Below are 25,992 nucleotides of genomic sequence, written 5' to 3' on the forward strand. Positions count from 1 at the left end.
ATTGACGGGTCAAGTATAGATTACATAACAATTTCATGAATGTAATTATCTTAACAGTCGTTTTCTCTGTCAAAGTCACATACATTGAGATGAAACAGAAATCCTACAGAGATAGTTTGACAGGAGAAACCTTACTTAAAGTGAACATGACCATATGTGTTGTTTTTTTTTAAAATTTAAGTTCTGATTGTGATTGTGTTAAGGTTGAAAACGTTAACAACATAGGATTGACTTCCTTTTAACTGTTTACTAACAATGATCCCAAACCAGACACTAGAATGCTGTGGTATAATTTTATGATGAATTATGTTTTGATTAGGATTGGTGGAACTCAACAACATTTGCCAACTATTACAGAACGTGGAACATTGTGGTACATGACTGGCTGTATACCTACATCTATAAGGATTGTAATAGGGTAACATCTTCCTCTACTATCAATCATCTTTACAGCAGGACCATTGTAAAGAAAGATTCACCTGTCTTTAAAATGTTTGTTGACTGTTTACGTAGGACTTTCGGAGAAGCATTGAATGACTATACTTGGCATTCACTAGCAACATGAATGCAAGAAGGACAAAAAGGAAATTCAATATTTCGTAGTATCCAGTGTTAATTTCACCTATTACAAGTTATCCAACTTCACTGGGGTAAAGCCCTTTCTCTGTCAGAGTGTAAAGTGTAGTTTTCAAAGCTAACTGCTGTGTGTTTGGTGTATATCATATTTAGTTTTATGAAATTGCATCCTTTGAGAAGAGTGAAAACAGTGAAAAGGGAAGGTCTTATTGATAAATAATACTGTAAACGTAATTCTACATGTGGAAATTACACAAAATGGTCGACATCAGCTGGTGTTTCATTGGTACGCTATTTAATGACTAAAACATATATCATATGTGTTTTTTAAGCTTTTCCAGAGGTCTTAAAATACTTATTAATCATACTACATGTTTATCATATATAGCTGATGGGTTCGCGGAATCGTGCTGGCGCGATGGCCCTAGTCTTCCTGATCTCGGCCGTGGTACACGAATACATCCTAACTGTGTGCTTCAGCTTTTTCTACCCAGTCCTCTTTGTCATGTTCATGGGAGCTGGCTGTAAGTATTCTAACTTTTCATTGGTTTATAAATACAGACTTAAAGTAATACAATGTAGTTGTTATCTTTTTATGGGTGTAACAAAAACAATTTTTACCACGGGAAACGATTTCCTGCAAATACAGTTTAAATAACAATGTTATTCAAAGCAAACTGATTTTTCCCTCGTTATTCACATATTAATAAAATCATTCAAGCGATGTGATTTTTGAAAACATTTCTGCAATTAATGAAGATATTATTTTGTTTTCAGTTTCTTTCATCTTTGTGACGGACAAAGGAGTTTCTCGTAGCTGGAATGTATTTCTGTGGGTGGCTCTTTTTATAGGGAATGGTCTGCTAATGTGTCTCTATAGTATGGAGTGGTACGCCAGGATCAACTGTCCTGTTAACACTGTAAGTACAGCGGATCATGCAGAGTACAATTTTCCTGTTTTCTGCAGAAAACTTGATCAATATATTACATACAGCTATTCTAGAATGTTTGATAAAAGTCCAAATGAAATCATCAGAAACTAAGAGTATGTTAATTTATACTATGATGATCTCATTAATATAATAACATGGTGATATTAACTGTCGTGACATTATCAGGTAAGTAGTTTCCAATCTCATTAATATAATAACATGGTGATATTAACTGACGTGACATTATCAGATAAGTAGTTTCCAATCTCATTAATATAATAACATGGTGATATTAACTGACATGACATTATCAGGTAAGTAGTTTCCACTGTATATAATAGGTATCTGTAATGCTTTAACTTCAGCATTCTCTATCATAAACGGCCAGATATATAGAAATGTTGAGAGGTTTTACTTTGTTTGTTACAGGATAACTTCTTGGACTATATAATCCCACGGTCATGGACTTGCATGATTTGAAATAAAAGAACAACAACAGGACAGAAGTAATGCATGGGAAGGACATACTTATGCCTAAAGTCGATTTCTGCTGACATCATTAAGTTATTGTTTTTCTGAGACCAGGGTGTGACATATTTAAATCTGATTATTTTTCTGGGACCAGGCTTTGATGTGAGGAAGAATATCTTTTTGTGGGACCAGATTATCTATGATTGTACAGGTCGAGTGCACTTTGTTGTCTACAGAACATATTTACTGGTTACATTTACTGGGAAGTTTTGATAGGTGTTTTGATTCAGGTTTGACTTAATCATAGTGCTTATATCATCCTTCATATGTTTTCTGTCATTCTGAAAGCAGTCCCATTATAGAACAAAAATGATATTAAAGATTTCAAATGCAATAACACTTCGTGGAATGCCTTTGCAAAGGAACCTTGTCATTATATTTATTATGTTTCTGATAGCTGTGTTGAATCATTTGTAAGTGACTCATCGTGTAATTGAGATTTTGCTGTCTCTTATCTTTCCGTGGAAAAGGAATAATCTAGATAGACATGGCCCTAAAAGAGTTCCTATGCTAAAATTTATTATCTATTCTATCACATGATCAATTATTGTGGCATATTTTGCAGAATACCTTCTTTTCTATGTCATTCTTGAAGTGGTCTTGACTCTATATCAATGGAGTGTCCCTTATGATGTCACAATGTTGTCTGTGTGACATCAGTCCAGTATCTTATCTAGCAGTCATAAATGACCATTGGCCTTTTATGGGGACAAATTGGTTAATTGACACTTTAAATGAAGCATTTCAAGTATAAATTGGGAAAGACCTACAATTGTCAGAAAGATCAGCTCTTATTTTTGTAAAAGTATGCAAAAGTGTTATAAGGATAAATCCTCCAAAATCATGTGATAGAAATTAATGAATGTTTTTCATATGTATCCATATTCTGAAGTTGTACTCCATTATAGGTAGATAAGTTTTGATCAAATTGATGGAAGTTTTATAATTATCTCCCTTTGGTCAACTGTATGTTTGTGATCAGTGTGTAAGCTCAAGACTTACGTATAAAATAATTCCATCACCTCAGGTCATTTATGTTATGATTTTCATGTACTTAGACTTTTCAGCATTTCAGTATGAAATATTAAGCAACATCAGTAAACTATTGAAAATTCTTGTCTTTTCTAAACGTAAAATGTTATCAACAGAGGCCTGTATTGTTGTATTCCTTGAGAGTACGTAGCACCTGAAGGCCCAAAGACTTGTATTTTTACAAGGATTTTTGTAGTTATTTTTTCCTATAGTCTTCCATCTTACCAAATATATTATTCAGACTCAATGCTCCTGATAATTTTATTTGTAAGTGCTGCAAAGTTCAAGTACAGAATACTGATATAATCTGTCTCAGGCCAAGTGCCCAAATGTTGTGAAAATATCTGAAGATAAAAAAAATGGAATTCATGCTGTATCTTTTTGTCATAATGTTTTAAACCATATCATTTCTGAGATGTAGCCTTACTATAATAGTATGACAGCAGGATACTATGACCGTGTCTGTAAAACTAGAGGTTATAGCTGGTTAAGATTCAAACTTCTCCTTTTGAAATGATATGATTCTCCAACATGTGATTTCTTGTATTTGTTTTGATAGTCAATATAGGTTAGAAATACATATATGATCTATATACTGGTGCCAAAATTGTGTGCAAATATCTATATTTTGATATGTTCGTGTTTGAATGCATCAATACTATCAATATATGATACTCAGAAATGTTATTATACAAATTATTCTCTATCATTTGATTCGATCATTACCAGAAAAATAATCTATCAAATAAATAATCTCTTAAACAATTGGGATCACTAAAGTGTCAACTTAGTTACTAATGACATTTAACTAAACATGCAAGGACAATTTTCAAAGTTGTATAAAAATTTGTTGTATACAAATAATTTTTTAACAGTTTATCAAATTGAAATACTCCAGTTTGTTTATAAATAGATATTTCAACAGTGTGTTTGTTGTTACCCATACCTGTCTCTTTTGACATGTCTCTTAGCTACCGTTTGTTGTTAAGATTGTAGAAAACTCCTAACCTATCCTATCATAGCAGATTATAGGTCGAGTGTAGATGTTAAGGTTGTAGGAAACTCCTAACCTATCCTATCATAGCAGATTATAGGTCGAGTGTAGATGTTAAGGTTGTAGGAAACTCCTAACCTATCCTATCATAGCAGATTACAGGTCGTGTAGATGTTAAGGTTGTAGGAAACTTCTAACCTATCCTATCATAGCAGATTATAGGTCGAGTGTAGATGTTAAGGTTGTAGGAAACTCCTAACCTATCCTATCATAGCAGATTATAGGTCGTGTAGATGTTATGGTTGTAGGAAACTCCTAACCTATCCTATCATAGCAGATTACAGGTCGTGTAGATGTTATGGTTGTAGGAAACTCCTAACCTATCCTATCATAGCAGATTATAGGTCGTGTAGATGTTATGGTTGTAGGAAACTCCTAACCTATCCTATCATAGCAGATTATAGGTCGTTTAAAGATGTTAAGGATGTAGGAAACTCCTAACCTATCCTATTATGGCATTACTACAAAATGTGTTTATATCAAAGATATTTATTCAAAATATTGATCATTTTTGCAATTAGTTATGCTTAATACTTATCATAGGGGAGGGGAAAGTTTTCAGCCTTTTTCCAAACTTTATAGCATAATAGAAGTGTAAACTTTTCTCCATAAGATGAACTCAAACCTTCCAAATTGTTCTCAGTAATCCAATGTGTCAGTATTTAGAGTTTCTTTTACTTACAGTAGTGTATGTGGTAAATTGATGTATTTAGAATATGCTTAGAGATTATCTACTCACTTTGTGAAGTATTTTTACATTATTTTGTAGAATGTGATAGTTTGTATTATGTAACTCGACAAGGATTCTGTCATGTGCTCACAATTATACTTGCATCCATTGTCATGGTAATAATTATTTTTTCTTTTTCTCATTTTTCTCAAACTATAAAGAAATGAAAAAAAATCCCTTATATACCGATGTTACTATAAGTATTTTGAATACTTTATGTATTTAAAGCCAGACGAACATAACATTATGGAGTCTGGTTCATTTCTCTGGCTCTATTGTGTATGCAGAATTCACTTAATTCCAGAAGTGGGCGTCGAATTCAAAACAGTCTCAGGTCTTAATTTCACAAAGGTCAGAAAGTACCAGTGTTAGGACCACAGTATCAAACAAGGGCATATAACCTGAAAAAATGAGTGGCATTCTAGTACCTTATATCTCTATCTAGTATTCAGCCAGTTAGCCAAAACATTAACACAGAGATGAATTATAATGAGGAAGTACTTGGTCTTTCCACCAGAATTTACTTAGATGTGGATAGATACATATGATGGTACCTAGCCATGATGTCCAACACATTAGTGTCCATGTTAGTTTGTTTCAGTGTTTGAGTGCTAGTCTGTATTAGTGGTATTTATTTTGAATCTTTTTTGACAATTTTCATTGTTTAAAATATGTAATTAACTTATATGTATATGTTTACGTTTTTCATTTATTGAATAGATCATTGTTTATCTAATACATGTATTGAGTTACTTAGTAACGGAAAGGTAGAATGTTTTGTTACAGAATACATATGCTCTCCTTTTGTTTTACTATTTGTAACTTCATTCCATCGATATTTCTGTAGCAGTAAAAGGGAGACATAGTGTGGACCAGCATTTCCTGAATCATCACAATATTTGGTGTCATACTTTGTAGACGTTTGACCTTAAGTGAAAATCACAGTAACCTGATATATTAATACATCAAGGCCTCCTTAAAATTGACATATATGATGTTGGTAGGATGGGTGGAGACTAGCTGATTCTAAGACTTCAAACATGTTGATCTCACAATGGTACAAGCAAATTAAAACTATTTGAAGTAGCTTATGATAAAGATAGACGACACAAGGCAGATAACTCTCCAAAGGAATGAAAAACAAACATTTTGATCATATCAGAGGTCTTTCAAGGGCTTGAATATAAATATGTAGATATCTTCAGTGGTAATTTATCGTTAATATTGATCCCTGCAATTGACTTCTTTGTTACACAGGAGTGTGGATGGTGGTAAGACAAGCTAAGAGTGTAAATGATTGTATTGACACCTGGATGAGTGACTGTTTGTAAGAATTTTTTTGTGTGTGTCAGATGCATACTTACAATTTCCTTGTATTGATTTTGCATGCTTTTTTTTCACGCTTACCTGGTTCCAAGGACCAGAGAGGTTATGGTGCAGCGACTGTCCGTTAACATTACGTAACAGGAGTGTAAATGGTAATTACTGTAACATCTGATTTGGATTTCTTCAAAATCTTTGGTGATGGAGACCCAAATTTGTAAAATCAAGGGATCTTACCCTCCCCAGGAGGCATGGACCCAACATGGGTAATAAATCATTCCCATGTTGATAGATTAAGGAGTTTTTTTCGTCTGATATACCCGCAAGTGACTGAGATTTTTTTCTCTTTTTTTTGGTGGTTTTGTAATTTGGGTCACTTTGGACCTGTAGGACAAGACCAAATATTGACAATGATTTTGTGAAATAATTTTTCAGTTGTCAATTAGGAATTTTTACCAAATTCTGTCAAGCATTCTCTGTAGGTCTCGACTTCAGGGGCTGAGATGTGGTGCCCTATAGGGGGGATAGAACAATTTCAGATAATTTTTTTCATTTTGGCTGAGAAGATTTGGTAAAAAAATTGAGTCTGAAGCATCCTTGAGAGAAGAGGAATATCCTTTGCATTAAGTCTGCTAAATGCAGGTGAGAGATAGAGGCCCTATGGGCCTCTTGTTGGCCTCAGCTTCTTCCATATCATCTGACAAATGTAGTGGATAATTTTTGTCTTTCAAATATATGATTGTAAGAAGTGTCAAGATTGATCTGGATTTGTTGTACAAACCCAGCAATACATAATATTTTGTTTATATGTTTTCTACAGTTTTTGCATTTCTTGTGAGTGATTCCAGACATTGAATATTCTCTATAAAATATTTTGTCTATTTTTCTATTGCTCTATTTAATATTGCTTTCTACTTAAAACATGATTAAATATTCAATAAATCCTGGAAAATTAAGAATTTAAAACATTTTATTAAATACTTCCAGATATACAAACATGTACAGTGTTGTTTTTCTTGGGTAAAGCAATTAAAATCCTCTAAAGTAAAAAGTGTAACAAATGGAATGTAGACAGGGTATTGAAAGTAAATTATTTTCAAGTTACATAACTTTGTTACCCACCTAAACCCCGAAGTTCATGGAATCATTAATTATCAGACTTACATATTCATCAAAACATCAAATACAAAACGCTGATGTATACATTCACCAAACCATTAACTACGAAATGCTGACGTATACATTCACCAAATACGAAATGCTGCGTATACATTCACCAAACCATTAACTACGAAATGCTGATGTATACATTCACCAAACCATTATCTACGAAATGCTGACGTAAACATTCACCAAACCATTATCTACGAAATGCTGACGTAAACATTCACCAAACCATTATCTACGAAATGCTGATTTATACATTCACCAAATACAAAATGCTGACGTATACATTCACCAAACCATTAATTACGAAACGCTGACGTAAACATTCACCAAACCACAAACTACGAAATGCAGACATAAACATTTGCCAAACCATTATCTACAAAATGCTGATGTATTCATTCACCAAACCATTAACTAGGAAATGCTGATGTATTCATTCACCAAACCATTATCTACGAAATGCTGATGTATACATTCACCAAACCATTATCTACGAAATGCTGACAGTCAGAGAACCATTAACCATGAGACAACAATTCACAGATCATGCATCACCTGAATCATAGTAAAGTCTCAACTAAACAATGCTGTATATCTATCTAAATAAGTGCACTGTTACTTAAGCACTGTGGGGAGGTTTAGACTTATTACTGCAATCTTAAATTCGGGCAGACTGCATTTGAATAAGGGCAATGACTTGAGTGCAAAACAAGCTATTATTAGTATACCACTGAAAAAAAAGTATTATAATCCATTTCTATTTTAATCTGTTTCATGGACATATAAATTCACTGATTTAAAAAAAAAAAAAATATGACAATGCTTTGAACCTATTTACATCAAATCTAATCACTTTAAAGTAACTGTAGTTGGAATTATTCTGATGTTCTATCAATTTTATTTATCCACTCCAGGCCAATTAAACAAGTCAATTGAATGTTGGAATAATTCAAACTAAAGTAACTGGGGTAAATTTTTTGAAGGTCTTCAATGCCCCTAACTATACATTATTGCACCACCAGCCTTATAAAAAAAGTTATATCAATACTGGTAAGAGCATCTTGCTGCTGATGCTGCTGCTGATGGTGCTGCTGATGCTGCTGCTGATGGTGCTGCTGCTGACGGTGCTGCTGATGCTGCTGACGGTGCTGCTGATGCTGCTGCTGCTGACGGTGCTGCTGATGGTGCTGCTGCTGCTGATGGTGCTGCTGCTGCTGATGGTGCTGCTGATGGTGCTGCTGCTGCTGATGGTGCTGCTGCTAATGGTGCTGCTGATGGTGCTGCTGATGGTGCTGCTGCTCGTGCTGCTGATGGTGCTGCTGCTGCTGATGGTGCTGCTGATGCTTCTGCTACTGCTGCTGATGGTGCTGGTGCTGCTGATGGTGCTGCTGATGGTGCTGATGGTGCTGCTGGTGGTGGTGCTGCTGGTGGTGCTGCTGGTGGTGGTGGTGCTGATGGTGCTGGTGCTGCTGCTAGTGCTGCTGCTAATGGTGCTGCTGATGGTGCTGCTGCTCGTGCTGATGGTGCTGCTGATGGAGCTGCTGCTGCTGATGGTGCTGATGGTGCTGCTGCTACTGCTGGTGGTGCTGCTGGTGAGCTTGGCAATCATTGATCATTATCAATTATCATAGCTTTTTTTTTTGATTCCACCATTACTGAAGAATCCATTCCAGAAATCATAGTCATGAAAAAAAAACTGAAGGTTGTGTTCAATTTAATGAACTCAACACTTGCAAGATGTTTATATTGAAAAGTTTGATCATGATACCCATACCATTTTCTTCAGATAAGAAAGCTAAAATATCATTAGCATAAAGGTTGATGTAAAAAGTATAAAAATGATAAATGTTACACTTACTAAACAATAAAGAAAAGAAAATTAAAAAAAAAATAAATACAAAACCTAGATTAAAGATAAAAGTTTGACATATCAAAAAAGTTACTGTACAATGTCAGCTACAAAGTATCTCTCAAATAAATCCAAATTTGTGGACATCACTTGTCATTTCTGTTAGAATGTGGTCGATATCTTTGGTAGTGATCTCCCTTGAGGCAAGTTAAAATTGCTGTCACCAGGGGGAATTTGCCTTGGTTACAGTACATACCGCTGAAGTCATCAAGATGAAGTGCCCAGATTCCAACACCCCCTAGGCCTCTCCTGATCACATAATGACACTTGTAAGAGAGAAAAACATAAGTAGTAAAAAATGGAAAAATAGTGTTATCAACTTGATAGCAAGATAAAAATAGAAATCTCATCAAACTCTTCACAAGTATTACATGTATATGTAATTGTGACTGAAATGCTAATGATACCTATGTCCTACAAACTACCCCCATAGTCGTAATTGATGCTGTATGATAGTTGTAGGTGTGTTTCTACTGTCCTTATACATATCTACATATCAGTTTCGTTTAAAGCCACCAGTTTTTAGTTCTGACAAATCAAATCAGACAAGAAAGTGGTAGCCATTTTTCTTAATCTGTCGACGTATACATCACCCATATGTTGTTAGTGTCATTACTGACAATGTTACTAGATATCAGAATTTCATCAAGATCATATAAAATCTATATTTCAACCAATCAGAGGCCAGCAAATGATGATAATTTTCTCATGTCAGAAAATGGATATCTGTTATCTCTCGTAAAAGTCACAAGACATACAGAGAATGATGGACCAATTTACCTCTGTAGGTGATTTAGAAATCACATATTAATGTTATCTCTCGTAAAAGTCACAAGACATACAGAGAATGATGGACCAATTTACCTCTGTAGGTGATTTAGAAATCACATATTAATGTTATCTCTCGTAAAAGTCACAAGACATACAGAGAATGATGGACCAATTTACCTCTGTAGGTGATTTAGAAATCACATATTAATGTTATCTCTCGTAAAAGTCACAAGACATACAGAGAATGATGGACCAATTTACCTCTGTAGGTGATTTAGAAATCACATATTAATGTTATCTCTCGTAAAAGTCACAAGACATACAGAGAATGATGGACCAATTTACCTCTGTAGGTGATTTAGAAATCACATATTAATGTTATCTCTCGTAAAAGTCACAAGACATACAGAGAATGATGGACCAATTTACCTCTGTAGGTGATTTAGAAATCACATATTAATGTTATCTCTCGTAAAAGTCACAAGACATACAGAGAATGATGGACCAATTTACCTCTGTAGGTGATTTAGAAATCACATATTAATGTTATCTCTCGTAAAAGTCACAAGACATACAGAGAATGATGGACCAATTTACCTCTGTAGGTGATTTAGAAACCACATATTAATGTTATCTCTCATAAAAGTCACAAGACATACAGAGAATGATGGAACAATTTACCTATGTAGGTAATAAATGTAGACATCACATATGTTAATAAAGTCAATGTGAAAACAACTGCCATTAATAAGAAATCAAAGCAAAAGCTATTTTCAAAATAAATATTTTCTGTGCGTTTCAGGTAAAAGAGCAACAATACCCTACATTGCACAGAATCACCTGACTATACACATATATACATTAAGACTATAATACACTTTGATTCTAACCTTGTTGGTACTGCTCCTTACATCATCATATGATGCCCAAGTCTTTCCAGCAAAAAGGTACGGAACCTCTGACTGATTGTCCCAAACACTTGTTGATCTTTGGGATCTCAATACTTTACACACCTGTAAATAAACACTACACCTGTAAATATCAGATACAGAACCAACACACCTGTAAATATTGAATACATAACCAACACACCAGAAAATATCAGATGCAAAACCAACACACCTGTAAATATTGAATACATCACAGACACACCTGTAAATATCAGATACATAAGCAATGCACCTGTAAATATCAGATACAGAACCAACACACCTGTAAATATCAGATACAGAACCAACACACCTGTAAATATCAGATACATAAGCAATGCACCTGTAAATATCAGATACTTAACCAACACACCTGTAAATATCAGATACTTAACCAACACATCTGTAAATATCAGATACATAACCAACAAACCTGTAAATATCAGATACATAACCAACACACCTGTAAATATCAGATACATAACCAACAAACCTGTAAATATCAGATACATAACCAACAAACCTGTAAATATCAGATACATAACCAACAAACCTGTAAATATCAGATACTTAACCAAACATCTGTAAATATCAGATGCATAACCAACACACCTGTAAATATCAGATACATAACCAACACATCTGTAAATATCAGATACATAACCAACAAACCTGTAAATATCAGATACAGAACCAACACACCTGTAAATATCAGATACATAACCAACACATCTGTAAATATCATATACATAACCAACACACCTGTAAATATCAGATACAGAACCAACACACCTGTAAATATCAGATACATAACCAACACACCTGTAAATATCTGATGCATAACCAACACACCTCTAAATATCAGATACATAACCAACACACCTCTAAATATCAGATACATAACCAACACACCTGTAAATATCAGATATATAACCAACACACCTCTAAATATCAGATATATAACCAACACACCTGTAAATATCAGATACATAACCAACACACCTGTAAATATCAGATATATAACCAACACACCTCTAAATATCAGATATATAACCAACACACCTCTAAATATCAGATACATAACCAACACACCTGTAAATATCAGATACATAACCAACACACCTCTAAATATCAGATACATAACCAACACACCTGTAAATATCAGATACATAACCAACACACCTGTAAATATCAGATACATAACCAACACACCTGTAAATATCAGATACATAACCAACACACCTGTAAATATCAGATACATAACCAACACACCTCTAAATATCAGATACATAACCAACACACCTGTAAATATCAGATACATAACCAACACACCTGTAAATATCAGATACATAACCAACACACCTGTAAATATCAGATACATAACCAACACACCTGTAAATATCAGATACATAACCAACACACCTGTAAATATCAGATACATAACCAACACACCTGTAAATATCAGATACATACCCAAGACACCTCTAAATATCAGATACATAACCAACACACCTGTAAATATCAGATACATACCCAAGACACCTCTAAATATCAGATACATAACCAACACACCTGTAAATATCAGATACATATTCAACACATCTGTAAATATCAGATACATAACCAGTACACATGTAAATATCAGATACATAACCAACACACCTGGAAATATCAGATACATAACAACCAACACGCATGTTAATATCAGATACATAACCGATACACCTGTAAATATCCGATACAGAACCAACACACCTGTAAATATCAGATGCATAACCAACACAACTGTAAATATCAGAGCATAACCAACACACCTGTAAATATCAGATGCATAACCAACACACCTGTAAATATCAGATGCATAACCAACACACCTGTAAATATCAGATACATAAGCAATGCACCTGTAAATATCAGATACTTAACCAACACACCTGTAAATATCAGATACAGAACCAACACACCTGTAAATATCAGATACATAAGCAATGCACCTGTAAATATCAGATACTTAACCAACACACCTGTAAATATCAGATACTTAACCAACACATCTGTAAATATCAGATACATAACCAACAAACCTGTAAATATCAGATACATAACCAACACACCTGTAAATATCAGATACATAACCAACAAACCTGTAAATATCAGATACATAACCAACAAACCTGTAAATATCAGATACATAACCAACAAACCTGTAAATATCAGATACTTAACCAACACATCTGTAAATATCAGATGCATAACCAACACACCTGTAAATATCAGATACATAACCAACACATCTGTAAATATCAGATACATAACCAACAAACCTGTAAATATCAGATACAGAACCAACACACCTGTAAATATCAGATACATAACCAACACATCTGTAAATATCATATACATAACCAACACACCTGTAAATATCAGATACAGAACCAACACACCTGTAAATATCAGATACATAACCAACACACCTCTAAATATCTGATGCATAACCAACACACCTCTAAATATCAGATACATAACCAACACACCTCTAAATATCAGATACATAACCAACACACCTGTAAATATCAGATATATAACCAACACACCTCTAAATATCAGATATATAACCAACACACCTGTAAATATCAGATACATAACCAACACACCTGTAAATATCAGATATATAACCAACACACCTCTAAATATCAGATATATAACCAACACACCTCTAAATATCAGATACATAACCAACACACCTGTAAATATCAGATACATAACCAACACACCTCTAAATATCAGATACATAACCAACACACCTGTAAATATCAGATACATAACCAACACACCTGTAAATATCAGATACATAACCAACACACCTGTAAATATCAGATACATAACCAACACACCTGTAAATATCAGATACATAACCAACACACCTGTAAATATCAGATACATAACCAACACACCTGTAAATATCAGATACATAACCAACACACCTGTAAATATCAGATACATACCCAAGACACCTCTAAATATCAGATACATAACCAACACACCTGTAAATATCAGATACATAACCAACACACCTGTAAATATTGGATACATAACCAACACACCTGTAAATATAAGATACATAATCAACACACCTGTAAATATCAGATACATAACCAACACACCTCTAAATATCAGATACATAACCAACACACCTGTAAATATCAGATACATAACAACCAACACGCATGTTAATATCAGATACATAACCGATACACCTGTAAATATCCGATACAGAACCAACACACCTGTAAATATCAGATGCATAACCAACACAACTGTAAATATCAGAGCATAACCAACACACCTGTAAATATCAGATGCATAACCAACACACCTGTAAATATCAGATGCATAACCAACACACCTATAAATATCAGATGCATAACCAACACACCTGTAAATATCAGATACTTAACCAACACACCTGTAAATATCAGATACTTAACCAACACACCTGTAAATATCAGATACATACCCAACACACCTGTAAATATCAGATGCATAACCAACACACCTGTAAATATCAGATACATACCCAAGACACCTATAAATATCAGATGCATAACCAACACACCTGTAAATATCAGATGCATAACCAACACACCTGTAAATATCAGATACAAAACAACCGACATACCTGTTAATATAAGATACATAACCAACACACCTGTAAATATCAGATACATAACCAACACACCTGTAAATATCAGATACATAACCAGCACAACTGTAAATATCAGATACATAACCAACACACCTGTAAATATCAGATACATAACCAGCACAACTGTAAATATCAGATACATAACGAACACACCTGTAAATATCAGATACATAACCAACACACCTGTAAATATCAGATACATAACGAACACACCTGTAAATATCAGATACATAACCAACACACCTGTAAATATCAGATACAGAACCAACACACCAAGAAATATTGGATATAGAACCAACACACCTGTAAATATTGGATACAGAACCAACACACCTGTAAATATCAGATACATAACCAACACACCTCTAAATATCAGATGCATAACCAACACACCTGTAAATATCAGATGCATAACAAACACACCTATAAATATCAGATGCATAACCAACACACCTGTAAATATCAGATGCATAACCAACACACCTGTAAATATCAGATGCATAACCAACACACCTGTAAATATCAGATACATAACCAACACATCTGTAAATATCAGATACATAACCAACACACCTGTAAATATTGGATACATAACCAACACACCTATAAATATCAGATGCATAACCAACACACCTGTAAATATCAGATGCATAACCAACACACCTGTAAATATCAGATACAACTGTAAATATCAGATACATAACCAACACAGCTGTAAATATTGGATACATAACCAACACACCTGTAAATATAAGATACATAACGAACACACCTGTAAATATCAGATGCATAACCAACACACCTGTAAATATCAGATACATAACCAACACACCTGTAAATATCAGATACATAACCACCACACCTGTAAATATCATATACATAACCAACACACCTGCAAATATCAGATACATAACCAACACACATGTAAATATTGAATACATAACCAACACACTTGTAAATATCAGATACATAACCAACACACATGTAAATATTGAATACATAACCAACACACTTGTAATTATCAGATACATAACCAACACACCTGTAAATATTGAATGCATAACTCACACACCTACTTAGTAAGGGACACACCTGTAAATACTGTAGATATAGGATACTTAGTAAGTACACACCTGTAAATACTGAAGGTATAGGATACTTAGTAAGTACACACCTGTAAATACTGAAGATATAGGAAACTTAGTAAGGGACACACCTGTAAATACTGTAGATATAGGATACTTAGTAAGTACACACCTGTAAATACTGAAGATATAGGAAACTTAGTAAGGGACACACCTGTAAATACTGCAGATATAGGATACTTAGTAAGTACACACCTGTAAATACTGCATATATAGGATACTTAGTAAGTACACACCTGTAAATACTGCAGATATAGGATACTTAGTAAGTACACACCTGTAAATACTGCAGATATAGGATACTTAGTAAGTACACACCTGTAAATACTGTAGATATAGGATACATGTACTTAGTTATGTACATACACAGTACTTACATCTTGGTAGGTGTATACCCCTCTCAGCCCCCTAACTGGTCCTGGCATGCCTTTGGCCACCGCTGGAGCATGAAGGCCATGTCTTACTGCTTCACTGAGTGTGTATGAACGACCATAGGTTGGCAATCCCAACAAAAGTTTAGAGGCTGGCATCCCAAGGTCAAGGTAGTTTTTGATTGTCCCATTCTTAGTACAATAAAGAGAAAATGACAGAGATTAATATCAAAATCAGAGTGATGAAGAACAGTGTTTATCTCACCATACATATGGCAACAAGAATCCCTGTTTCCTGTTCCCTGTCTAACTTAGCTCTCATTTTCTCCTTTAAATCGACAAAAGATGTGAGATTTGGGAGTCAATGGATGTCCCAGAAATGTGCATTAAAGCACTGATGAATTTTTCATCCAAATTAGGGGTATTTGATATACTTGAGTCAATTCAGTCTCGCCTGCCCCTAAAGGCCTTTGGTAACTGGCAGGCCAAATAATTCACTTCTTCACATCATCTTTGACCATCACAGATGCTATTTCATTTAATCAAAATCTGTTCAGGGGATTTCATAGAAGTTTTCAATATCAATTGTTTACAGATCGTAACTACACTAGTCACAACATGATGCTACAGAACATCACTTTAGAATTCTGTCTTTTCCTCAGAGATCCTACAATGGACTACTGCTATACTAACCACACAGTAGTCCTTTGCCTCCCCTACAGGCGCATACAGAGGACTGTTGTATCCTGTCTTGTTGTTCACATTTTGTAAGAACAGATGGTAATCATATGTCATTGCAGTAGCAAAGTCCAAAACTCTGAGAGAGAAAAAAAACAAAGATTTAATCAACAAAGCAAGGCACATAACACATCTGTGACCTACTTAAGCAGGCCTGATACATCATACATCTGTGACCTACCTAGGCAGGCTTGATATATCATATATACATGACCTTTTTAGCCAGGCTGGATAGGTCATACATCTGTGACCTACTTAACCAAGTCTGATATATCATACATAAATGACCTATTTAGCCAGGCCTGATACATCACACATCTGTGACCTATTTAGCCAGGTCTGATACATCATAAATATGTGACTTATTAAGCCAGGTCTGATACATCACACATCTATGACCTATTTAGCCAGGTCTGATACATAACACATCTGTGACCTATTTAGCCAGGCTTGATACGTCATACATCTGTGACCTACTTAAGTAGGCCTGATACATCATACATCTGTGACCTACTTAGGCAGGCTTGATACATCATATATATATGACCTATTAAGCCAGGCTGGATAATGCATCACACATCTTTGACCTACATAGCCAGGCCTGATATATCATATATAAATGACCTATTTAGCCAGGCCTGATATATCACACATCTGTGACCTACTTAGCCAGACCTGATACATCACACATCTGTGACCTACTTAGCCAGGCCTAATGCATCACACATCTGTGACCTACCTAGCCAGACCTAATACATCATACATCTGTGACCTACTTAGCCAGGCGGGGTACATCATACATCTTTGACCTAGGGATGCTGGGCATCAGAGCAGCAGAAATCTGTTTGTAACCAGAGCCTAAGCGATTCATCTCATCATCCAAAGTTTTACGTACCATCTGTAAATACCAAATATTGAATAACTGCAATAAAATGAGTAAGTTTTGTCAATCCAATTTAAACTATATGTATATATATTTCTCTCATATCCCGCCATATTGGATAGAGTTTGCCCATGTAAGATAGCTATGTAAGAAAATTCTATCTTACATGGGCAAACACATGCGCGGAGTAATCTGTGTTCAGGGGAGACAATTCTTACAGCGTCGGTAATCCCTTGTACAAAAAATGACCGACAACCATGTACCCGATACCTTGCAGGTTTATGTCACGGGTCATAAAAACACATAGTCAATGAATGACAGACAGAAGTACGTGATTTCCAATATGTTGTCAAACACAAAAAACTCCGAATTAATTCCATCAAACCGAACACCATCCTCTGCCACCATTTCATCAACTTCAACAGTTACTAGGCCTACAACTGATGTCACAGTGTGTTTACCATCGTCATCACAACAAGAAAACACGGTTAACACCTACAATCCTGTATCACAGAAACAATCTGAAACTCACATCGAATCCTTGTTTGCTGGTTCTCACATTGAAAATTGCCAAATCACCATAAATATCACCACAAATTTCCACCACCCAAACGTCGTCGAATCATGGTGATCGAGAGCGACAGCGACTCGGAGTAGAAGATCGTGTGACGTCACGCCTTGAATTTATGAATGGAATTCCTTTGACTATGGTGACGTCATGTCAGCGTCACAGTATTTTGAAAAAATGTTAAAAGCAGTAAAAAGATACATTGATATATTTCTTAAAATGATCAAATTTGTGATTTTGATGATAAAACTATATGTTGAATTATAAAAATCTGTACCTTGTTGATTTCTTTGAAGTATTTGATGGAACAATTTCTTTTCGGGGATGTTTACTTACACATACTATATAATCACACAGAGATCATTTTTGTTTTTTTTTTCATCTGCAAATAATATATTCATCCTGCAATATACCGAAAAATGGTTTGAAATTTGACAGCAAACTAAAAGTTTGCAAAATATGGGTATGATCATTAAGAATATCCAGTTCCTTTTTTATCAAAACTTTGGATTAAAAAAATGAAAAAAATGAAGATAATGGCCGACCGACTGTCCTTTTCCCAAAATTTTGGTAAAGATATGAGAGAAAAAGACTCTTCCATTATGTGTGTATGTAGGATAGGGATATTCCACCCAAGTGTCACAAAATATAGTGAAACCCGAGGCTCTACATACACGCATATGAAAGATTCTTATAATCTACCTGTATATTTACACAGAAATCAAATGACATACCTGTATATCTACACTGACATCAAATGACATACCTGTATATCTACACTGACATCAAATGACATACCTGTATATCTACACTGACATCAAATGACATACCTGTATATCTACACTGACATCAAATGACATACCTGTATATCTACACTGACATCAGATAACATACCTGTATACTTACTCTCTCTTATCTATTATATACCTGTATGAGATCCATGTATCCTTGTTTGTTTTGAGGAGAAACATGATTCAGAGGTTCAAAGTCAAAATCAACTCCATCAAAGTCATATTTCTTCAGGTAATTGGAGATGTTTATAGCAAGTCTGAAACACGACAAACAAAGAAAACCTCAAACATGACAAACAGATAACATACTAAACCTCAAACATGACAAACAGATAACATACTAAACATCAAACATGACAAACAGATAACAAACTTTACATCAAACATGACAAACAGATAACATACTAAACCTCAAACATGACAAACAGATAACATACTTAACCTCAAACATGACAAACAGATAACATACTAAACCTCAAACATGACAAACAGATAACATACTTCACATCAAACATGACAAACAGATAACATACTAAACCTCAAACATGACAAACAGATAACATACTTCACATCAAACATGACAAACAGATAACATACTAAACCTCAAACATGACAAACAGATAACATACTAAACCTCAAACATGACAAACAGATAACATACTAAACCTCAAACATGACAAACAGATAACATACTAAACATCAAACATGACAAACAGATAACATACTAAACCTCAAACATGACAAACAGATCACATACTAAACCTCAAACATGACAAACAGATAACATACTAAAACATGACAAACTCAAACATGACAAACAGATAACATACTAAATACATGACAAACAGATAACATATCAAACATGACAAACAGATAACTAAACCTAAACATCAAACATGACAAACAGATAACATACTTCACATCAAACATGACAAACAGATAACATACTAAACCTCACACATGACAAACAGATAACATACTTCACATCAAACATGACAAACAGATAACATACTTCACATCAAACATGACAAACAGATAACATACTAAACCTCAAAAACCTCAAACATGACAAACAGATAACATCAAACATGACAAACAGATGACATACTTCATTTAAAACATGACACACAGATCACATACTAAACCTCAAACATGACAAACAGATAACATACTTGACAAACAGATAACATACTAAAACATGACAAACAGATAACATACTAAACCTCAAACATGACAAACAGATAACATACTAAACCTCAAACATGACAAACAGATAACATACTAAACCTCAAACATGACAAACAGATAACATACTAAACCTCAAACATGACAAACAGATAACATACTAAACCTCAAACATGACAAACAGATAACATACTAAACCTCAAACATGACAAACAGATAACATACTAAACCTCAAACATGTCAAACAGATAACATACTTCATTTAAAACATGACAAACAGATAACATACTAAACCTCAAACATGACAAACAGATAACATACTAAACCTCAAACATGACAAACAGATAACATACTAAACCTCAAACATGACAAACAGATAACATACTAAACCTCAAACATGACAAACAGATAACATACTAAACAAACTCAAACATGACAAACAGAAACAGATAACATAAACCTCAAACATGACAAACAGATAACATACTAAACCTCAAACATGACAAACAGATAACATACTAAACCTCAAACATGACAAACAGATAACATACTAAACCTCAAACATGACAAACAGATAACATACTAAACCTCAAACACGACAAACAGATAACATACTAAACCTCAAACATGACAAACAGATAACATACTTCACATCAAACATGACAAACAGATAACATACTTCACATCAAACATGACAAACAGATAACATACTTCACATCAAACATGACAAACAGATCACATACTAAACCTCAAACATGACAAACAGATAACATACTAAACCTCAAACATGACAAACAGATAACATACTAAATCTCAAACATGACAAACAGATAACATACTAAACCTCAAACATGACAAACAGATAACATACTAAACCTCAAACATGACAAACAGATAACATACTAAACCTCAAACATGACAAACAGATAACATACTTCACATCAAACATGACAAACAGATAACATACTAAACCTCAAACATGACAAACAGATAACATACTAAACCTCAAACATGACAAACAGATAACATACTTCACATCAAACATGACAAACAGATAACATACTAAACCTCAAACATGACAAACAGATAACATACTAAACCTCAAACATGACAAACAGATAACATACTAAACCTCAAACATGACAAACAGATAACATACTAAACATCAAACATGACAAACAAACATCAAACATGACAAACAGATGACAAACATACATACTAAACCTCAAACATGACAAACAGATAACATACTAAACCTCAAACATGACAAACAGATAACATATCAAACATACTAAACCTCAAACATGACAAACAGATAACATACTAAACATCAAACATGACAAACAGATAACATACTAAACCTCAAACATGTCAAACAGATAACATACTTCATTTAAAACATGACAAACAGATAACATACTAAACCTCAAACATGACAAACAGATGACATACTAAACATCAAACATGACAAACAGATAACATACTAAACCTCAAACATGACAAACAGATCACATACTAAACCTCAAACATGACAAACAGATAACATACTAAACATCAAACATGACAAACAGATAACATACTAAACCTCAAACATGACAAACAGATAACATACTAAACCTCAAACATGACAAACAGATAACACCTCAAACATACTAAACCTCAAACATGACAAACAGATAACATACTGACAAACAGATAACATACTCAAACATGACAAACAGATAATACATACTAAACCTCAAACATAAACCTCAAACATGACAAACAGATAACATACTAAACCTCAAACATGACAAACAGATAACATACTAAACCTCAAACATGACAAACAGATAACATACTAAACCTCAAACATGACAAACAGATAACATACTTCACATCAAACATGACAAACAGATCACATACTAAACCTCAAACATGACAAACAGATAACATACTAAACCTCAAACATGACAAACAGATAACATACTTAACCTCAAACATGACAAACAGGTAACATGGTCATGGTTTAATAATTTTACATACTAGAATTAACAATGGAACACATATTGTCACCACAATGATATGTGTGATTACGGTATCTCTAACTTATACATGTATTAGTTTTTTTCTTTTTTCACATGAACATAAAATAGACAAGGCCTGCATCGCTCACCTTGTTTAGCTTGTCAAAATTTATTCATCTAATCTGAAGGAAAAGTATTTAAAAGACTTTAGGGGAAAGGCCCCACTCCTCAACCCAAAGGGAGGTCAGATGCACTGTTTATACAAAAGTTTATGTCACCAAAGAATGCTTCAGATCAAATTTGGCAAAACTGAATTATTTCAACAGAAAAAGGGGTTTTAATGAATTTGCTCAATTTTCCCCATTGGGCCCTGCCCTTCCCGTCGCAGGAGGGCTAAGAGACCCATAGCTTCTACAACATTGATTTCTCATCACCCAAAAATGCTTCAGACCAAATCAGGACAGAATCCAGACTTTCTTAATGAAGGAAAAGGATTTAAAATTGTTTCTCTTTTCTCCCCTTTGGGCTCTGCTGCTCCTGTCCCAGGGGGTTAAGACCCAAATTTATACAAAATTGAGTTCCCTTCCACCTATGGATGCTTCAGACCAAATTAGGGTAAAATCCAATCATTTCTAAAGAAAAAGGAATTTAAAGACCTTGCTAATTTTCCTTTGTTGGGTCTTAAACCTAAGTACCTTAGGATAGATAAACAACATTTATACAAACTTGGTTTCTCTTCCCCCAGGTTTGCTTCTGACTAAATTTGGTAAAAATTCACTTGGTCATTCACCTGTGATTTTTAGTAGAAAGTTGATGGCTACTGGAAAATGTACAATAGAGGATGGAAAATGGACACCAGAATAAGGAATGGATGCCATGGCATAAGCTCACAAGCCACAAACCTCTCAGGGGGGAAGTAGCTTATAAATCATGGTGAATGTATATTACAGGTAACAAGCAGTTTTTGAAATAAAGCCATTTCACAAAACAGCAAGTGTGAAGATTTTGAGAAAGTTTTAACTGTCATGGTTGATCCATACTAAATGAATTTGGTAGTAGTTTTGTAGAGCAACAGTTTAATATTCATTTAGTATGAAATAGTAGATATTAATTTTCTCATACATCATGATCATTAGATCCAAAATATGACAAGTAGATGACATCATTCTTGCTTTAATGTTTAATAATAACATTTTTGGAAACTCAAAGATGAAAAAAGGATAAAAATGTCATGGCTTTTTGCAATTCTCTGGTACCTGTATTTAACAGAATGTGTGTCTGATAATAATCTAACCTATACAGTATACCGTTTAAGTTTATAATGTAACACAATGTTTGTTTCACTTTCCTTTAATAAGGCTATTCCTGATTTTGAGGCAGAAGTAAAATTTAAGCCTGGACTTCCTACAGGATATATATGGTAAGGGAAGAACAAAGCATAAACACTCACTTTTGTTTTTGACTAGCTGTTGCCTGGATTGCCTCAGTAAAGTCCTGCTGTATGGAGATCATCACAGACAGGGAGGGATCGACAGATTTCAATTTGGTTATACCCCTGTAGAACTTTTCATCTAGGAAGGAGGGTGTAGCCATTGCAAGACCTTTGATTTCAGCAAAGGCCACAATGATGTGTGTACAGAGACGACCAGGAATGTCAGTTACTGGCATAAAGGATGACCGCATCACGTAACACACTATTCGGCCACCATCTGTTTAAAAATAATCATTATTCTCTTAATTTTGAAAGAATCGTCATCATTAATCATCATCAATGTTCATCAGCAGCTGCAGCAGCAACATACTATGAAAAAAAGTTCTATGTTTGTACCATTGAATGACATGATTACACCTAGGGTGCATGTTGCTTTTAACTTCAACATCACTATATACAATATACTATACATAAACTATAAAGTTATTATTTGCAGACTAGAAGGGTTTAACCAATGAATAAGTTAGTTAAGTTGTTAAGAAGGTGATATAAAACATTGGAGTGTATGGTCTTTACATGTCACTGATCAACTCAGTCTGATAAGTGATGTCAGTCCACTAATTAAGAGCAGAGTATGACAAAGGAGTACCTGTATTGATGGACTCCACCTCATGTATCCCATGGCTTGATACCACCAGACTCAGAATAAAGACACAACCAAAACATCTGAAATAAAAGACATTAATGAAACAAGCCATTATATACTATACTGGGTCCAGATTTGTGTGGGAAGTTATGTAGAAAAACTCTTTTCTCCAAGTCCCATGGTAAGGAATCGCCACCTCCAAATGAGCAAAGATATTCTGTATTTTCGTAATAAAGAGTTGTCTGCCCTTGTGAGCAGGTATTATAATTTCGGAGAGAACAATACATGCTTTTATGTTTAAGAGAAAGAGAGAAGAGTGATTGTATTTATAGGTAAGTCAGAGGTGACAAGGAATTAATTTAGTACATTGTCTGTGGTGTCAGTTTTTTGTCTCAGATGTATCTGATCTCAAATTTAATACACCTTCTGAAATTTAGATCTGTTAGATTTCATAGTCAATCCAACAGGAGGATGATACATATTCTGATATATTACATGTATATCTAATAAATGATACCATTAATTTTATGAAATATGCTTTATGAATAATACAAGGCTGATAGTTACACTCTTTAAGCTAGTTTTCATGTTTAAATGCATTTCCATATTGTCACTGCATGATTTAACCTGAAAATTCACAAATTCTACATTAAAATCAAAATAGAGGATTATTTCTTACCTGCGGCCTGTTTTGTCCATGCTGACTGTGAGCTAATTACGTTTCACTTCCTTGTTTTATACACAGGTATCGAAACCGAAAGTAAACGTTTCGGATATATATCGTCAAATGGACACCTGGCTAGTTCTAAGTTGGTCATAAGAATGTATCAAATTACAAATACAACACGACGCTGACAACTTCGAATAATGTTCCCGGAAATGTTTCAGGGTACGTGGAGGATCGCTCAGCCATCGAAATACATTTTATTCATGAAGACAAGGGAAGTAACTCTTTATCAATTACATATTTTTACATTACATTCACAAATTCCAAAAATCCAATCAGCTCACAAGGAAAAACATATTCGCATGAACAAAAGTTCAAATCCCGCGATCGGGACCTGCAGCTTTCTGAAACGTTAATTGAACTGTTTGTCTTTTTAAACGATCAGTTTTTCTCACCCGATATTAAATAGAACAACTATTACTGTATCAACAATACGACCTTCTTTAAAATCAATGATGAGAATAATTTAAATTCTTTCTTAAAATCGAGCTACTGTGGATATGCACACATACATATGTTTTCTACGATTTCTTGAAAGATTTGTCGCCAATCTCACAAAGAATCACAGTATCACGATTGGGAAATTCCGAACCACGATTACGACTTCCACAGTAGATTCTCTAGTGAACTATTCTCAACGCGGGGCGTCAAACGTCAATGACCGTTAACGTTGTTTCGCGCCGTCGGGGAAAAAGGATATTGGTGAGTCTGGGCGAAATGTCGCTACGTGTACAAAGCCATAAACAGATCGCGACGGAAGGAAAACAAAGTGATTTTGTCTTCCAGAATTAAAGTTCAGTTAAGGATTTCTAGCTACTTGCTTGGGAAGTTGTTTAG

At 34.3% G+C, this 25,992-nt stretch overlaps 2 protein-coding genes and 1 pseudogene across 2 annotated transcripts in view; 1 reads left to right on the forward strand and 2 right to left on the reverse strand.

The window, feature by feature from the left end:
• Positions 1–3,057, forward strand: part of LOC132547843 (sterol O-acyltransferase 1-like) — a 28,080-nt gene extending 25,023 nt beyond the window's left edge. The window contains exons 14-17 of the mRNA XM_060211649.1: positions 320–418; positions 965–1,100; positions 1,354–1,496; positions 1,938–3,057. Coding sequence (XP_060067632.1) covers positions 320–418; positions 965–1,100; positions 1,354–1,496; positions 1,938–1,988 — 429 coding nt within the window. The 3' untranslated portion in view covers positions 1,989–3,057. The remainder of the gene's footprint in view (positions 1–319; positions 419–964; positions 1,101–1,353; positions 1,497–1,937) is intronic.
• Positions 3,058–7,134: 4,077 nt separating this feature from the next.
• LOC132547845 (nematocyst expressed protein 3-like) lies at positions 7,135–9,111 on the reverse strand. The gene is made up of 2 exons (XM_060211650.1): positions 9,083–9,111; positions 7,135–8,945 (listed from the first exon to the last, which is right to left on the reverse strand). The coding sequence occupies exons 1-2, from the start codon at positions 9,109–9,111 to the stop codon at positions 8,390–8,392; spliced, it is 585 nt and encodes a 194-aa protein (XP_060067633.1). The 3' UTR covers positions 7,135–8,389.
• LOC132547847 (chitotriosidase-1-like) lies at positions 9,001–25,335 on the reverse strand (annotated as a pseudogene).
• Between the last annotated feature and the right edge of the window lie 657 nt (positions 25,336–25,992).

This window comes from Ylistrum balloti, unplaced genomic scaffold (assembly GCF_031769215.1).
Source record: "Ylistrum balloti isolate Yb309-2 unplaced genomic scaffold, AGI_CSIRO_Ybal_v1 Utg369984, whole genome shotgun sequence".
Lineage (NCBI taxonomy): Eukaryota > Metazoa > Mollusca > Bivalvia > Pectinida > Pectinidae > Ylistrum > Ylistrum balloti.

Excerpts from the sequence above, each read along its gene's own strand:
- LOC132547845 (XM_060211650.1), bottom strand. The coding sequence starts at position 9,111 with ATGATCAAACTTTTCAATATAAACATCTT. Across the intron at positions 8,946-9,082 it reads CTTTTCAATATAAACATCTT|CTCACCAGCAGCACCACCAG; the intron begins GCAAGTGTTGAG and ends ATGATTGCCAAG.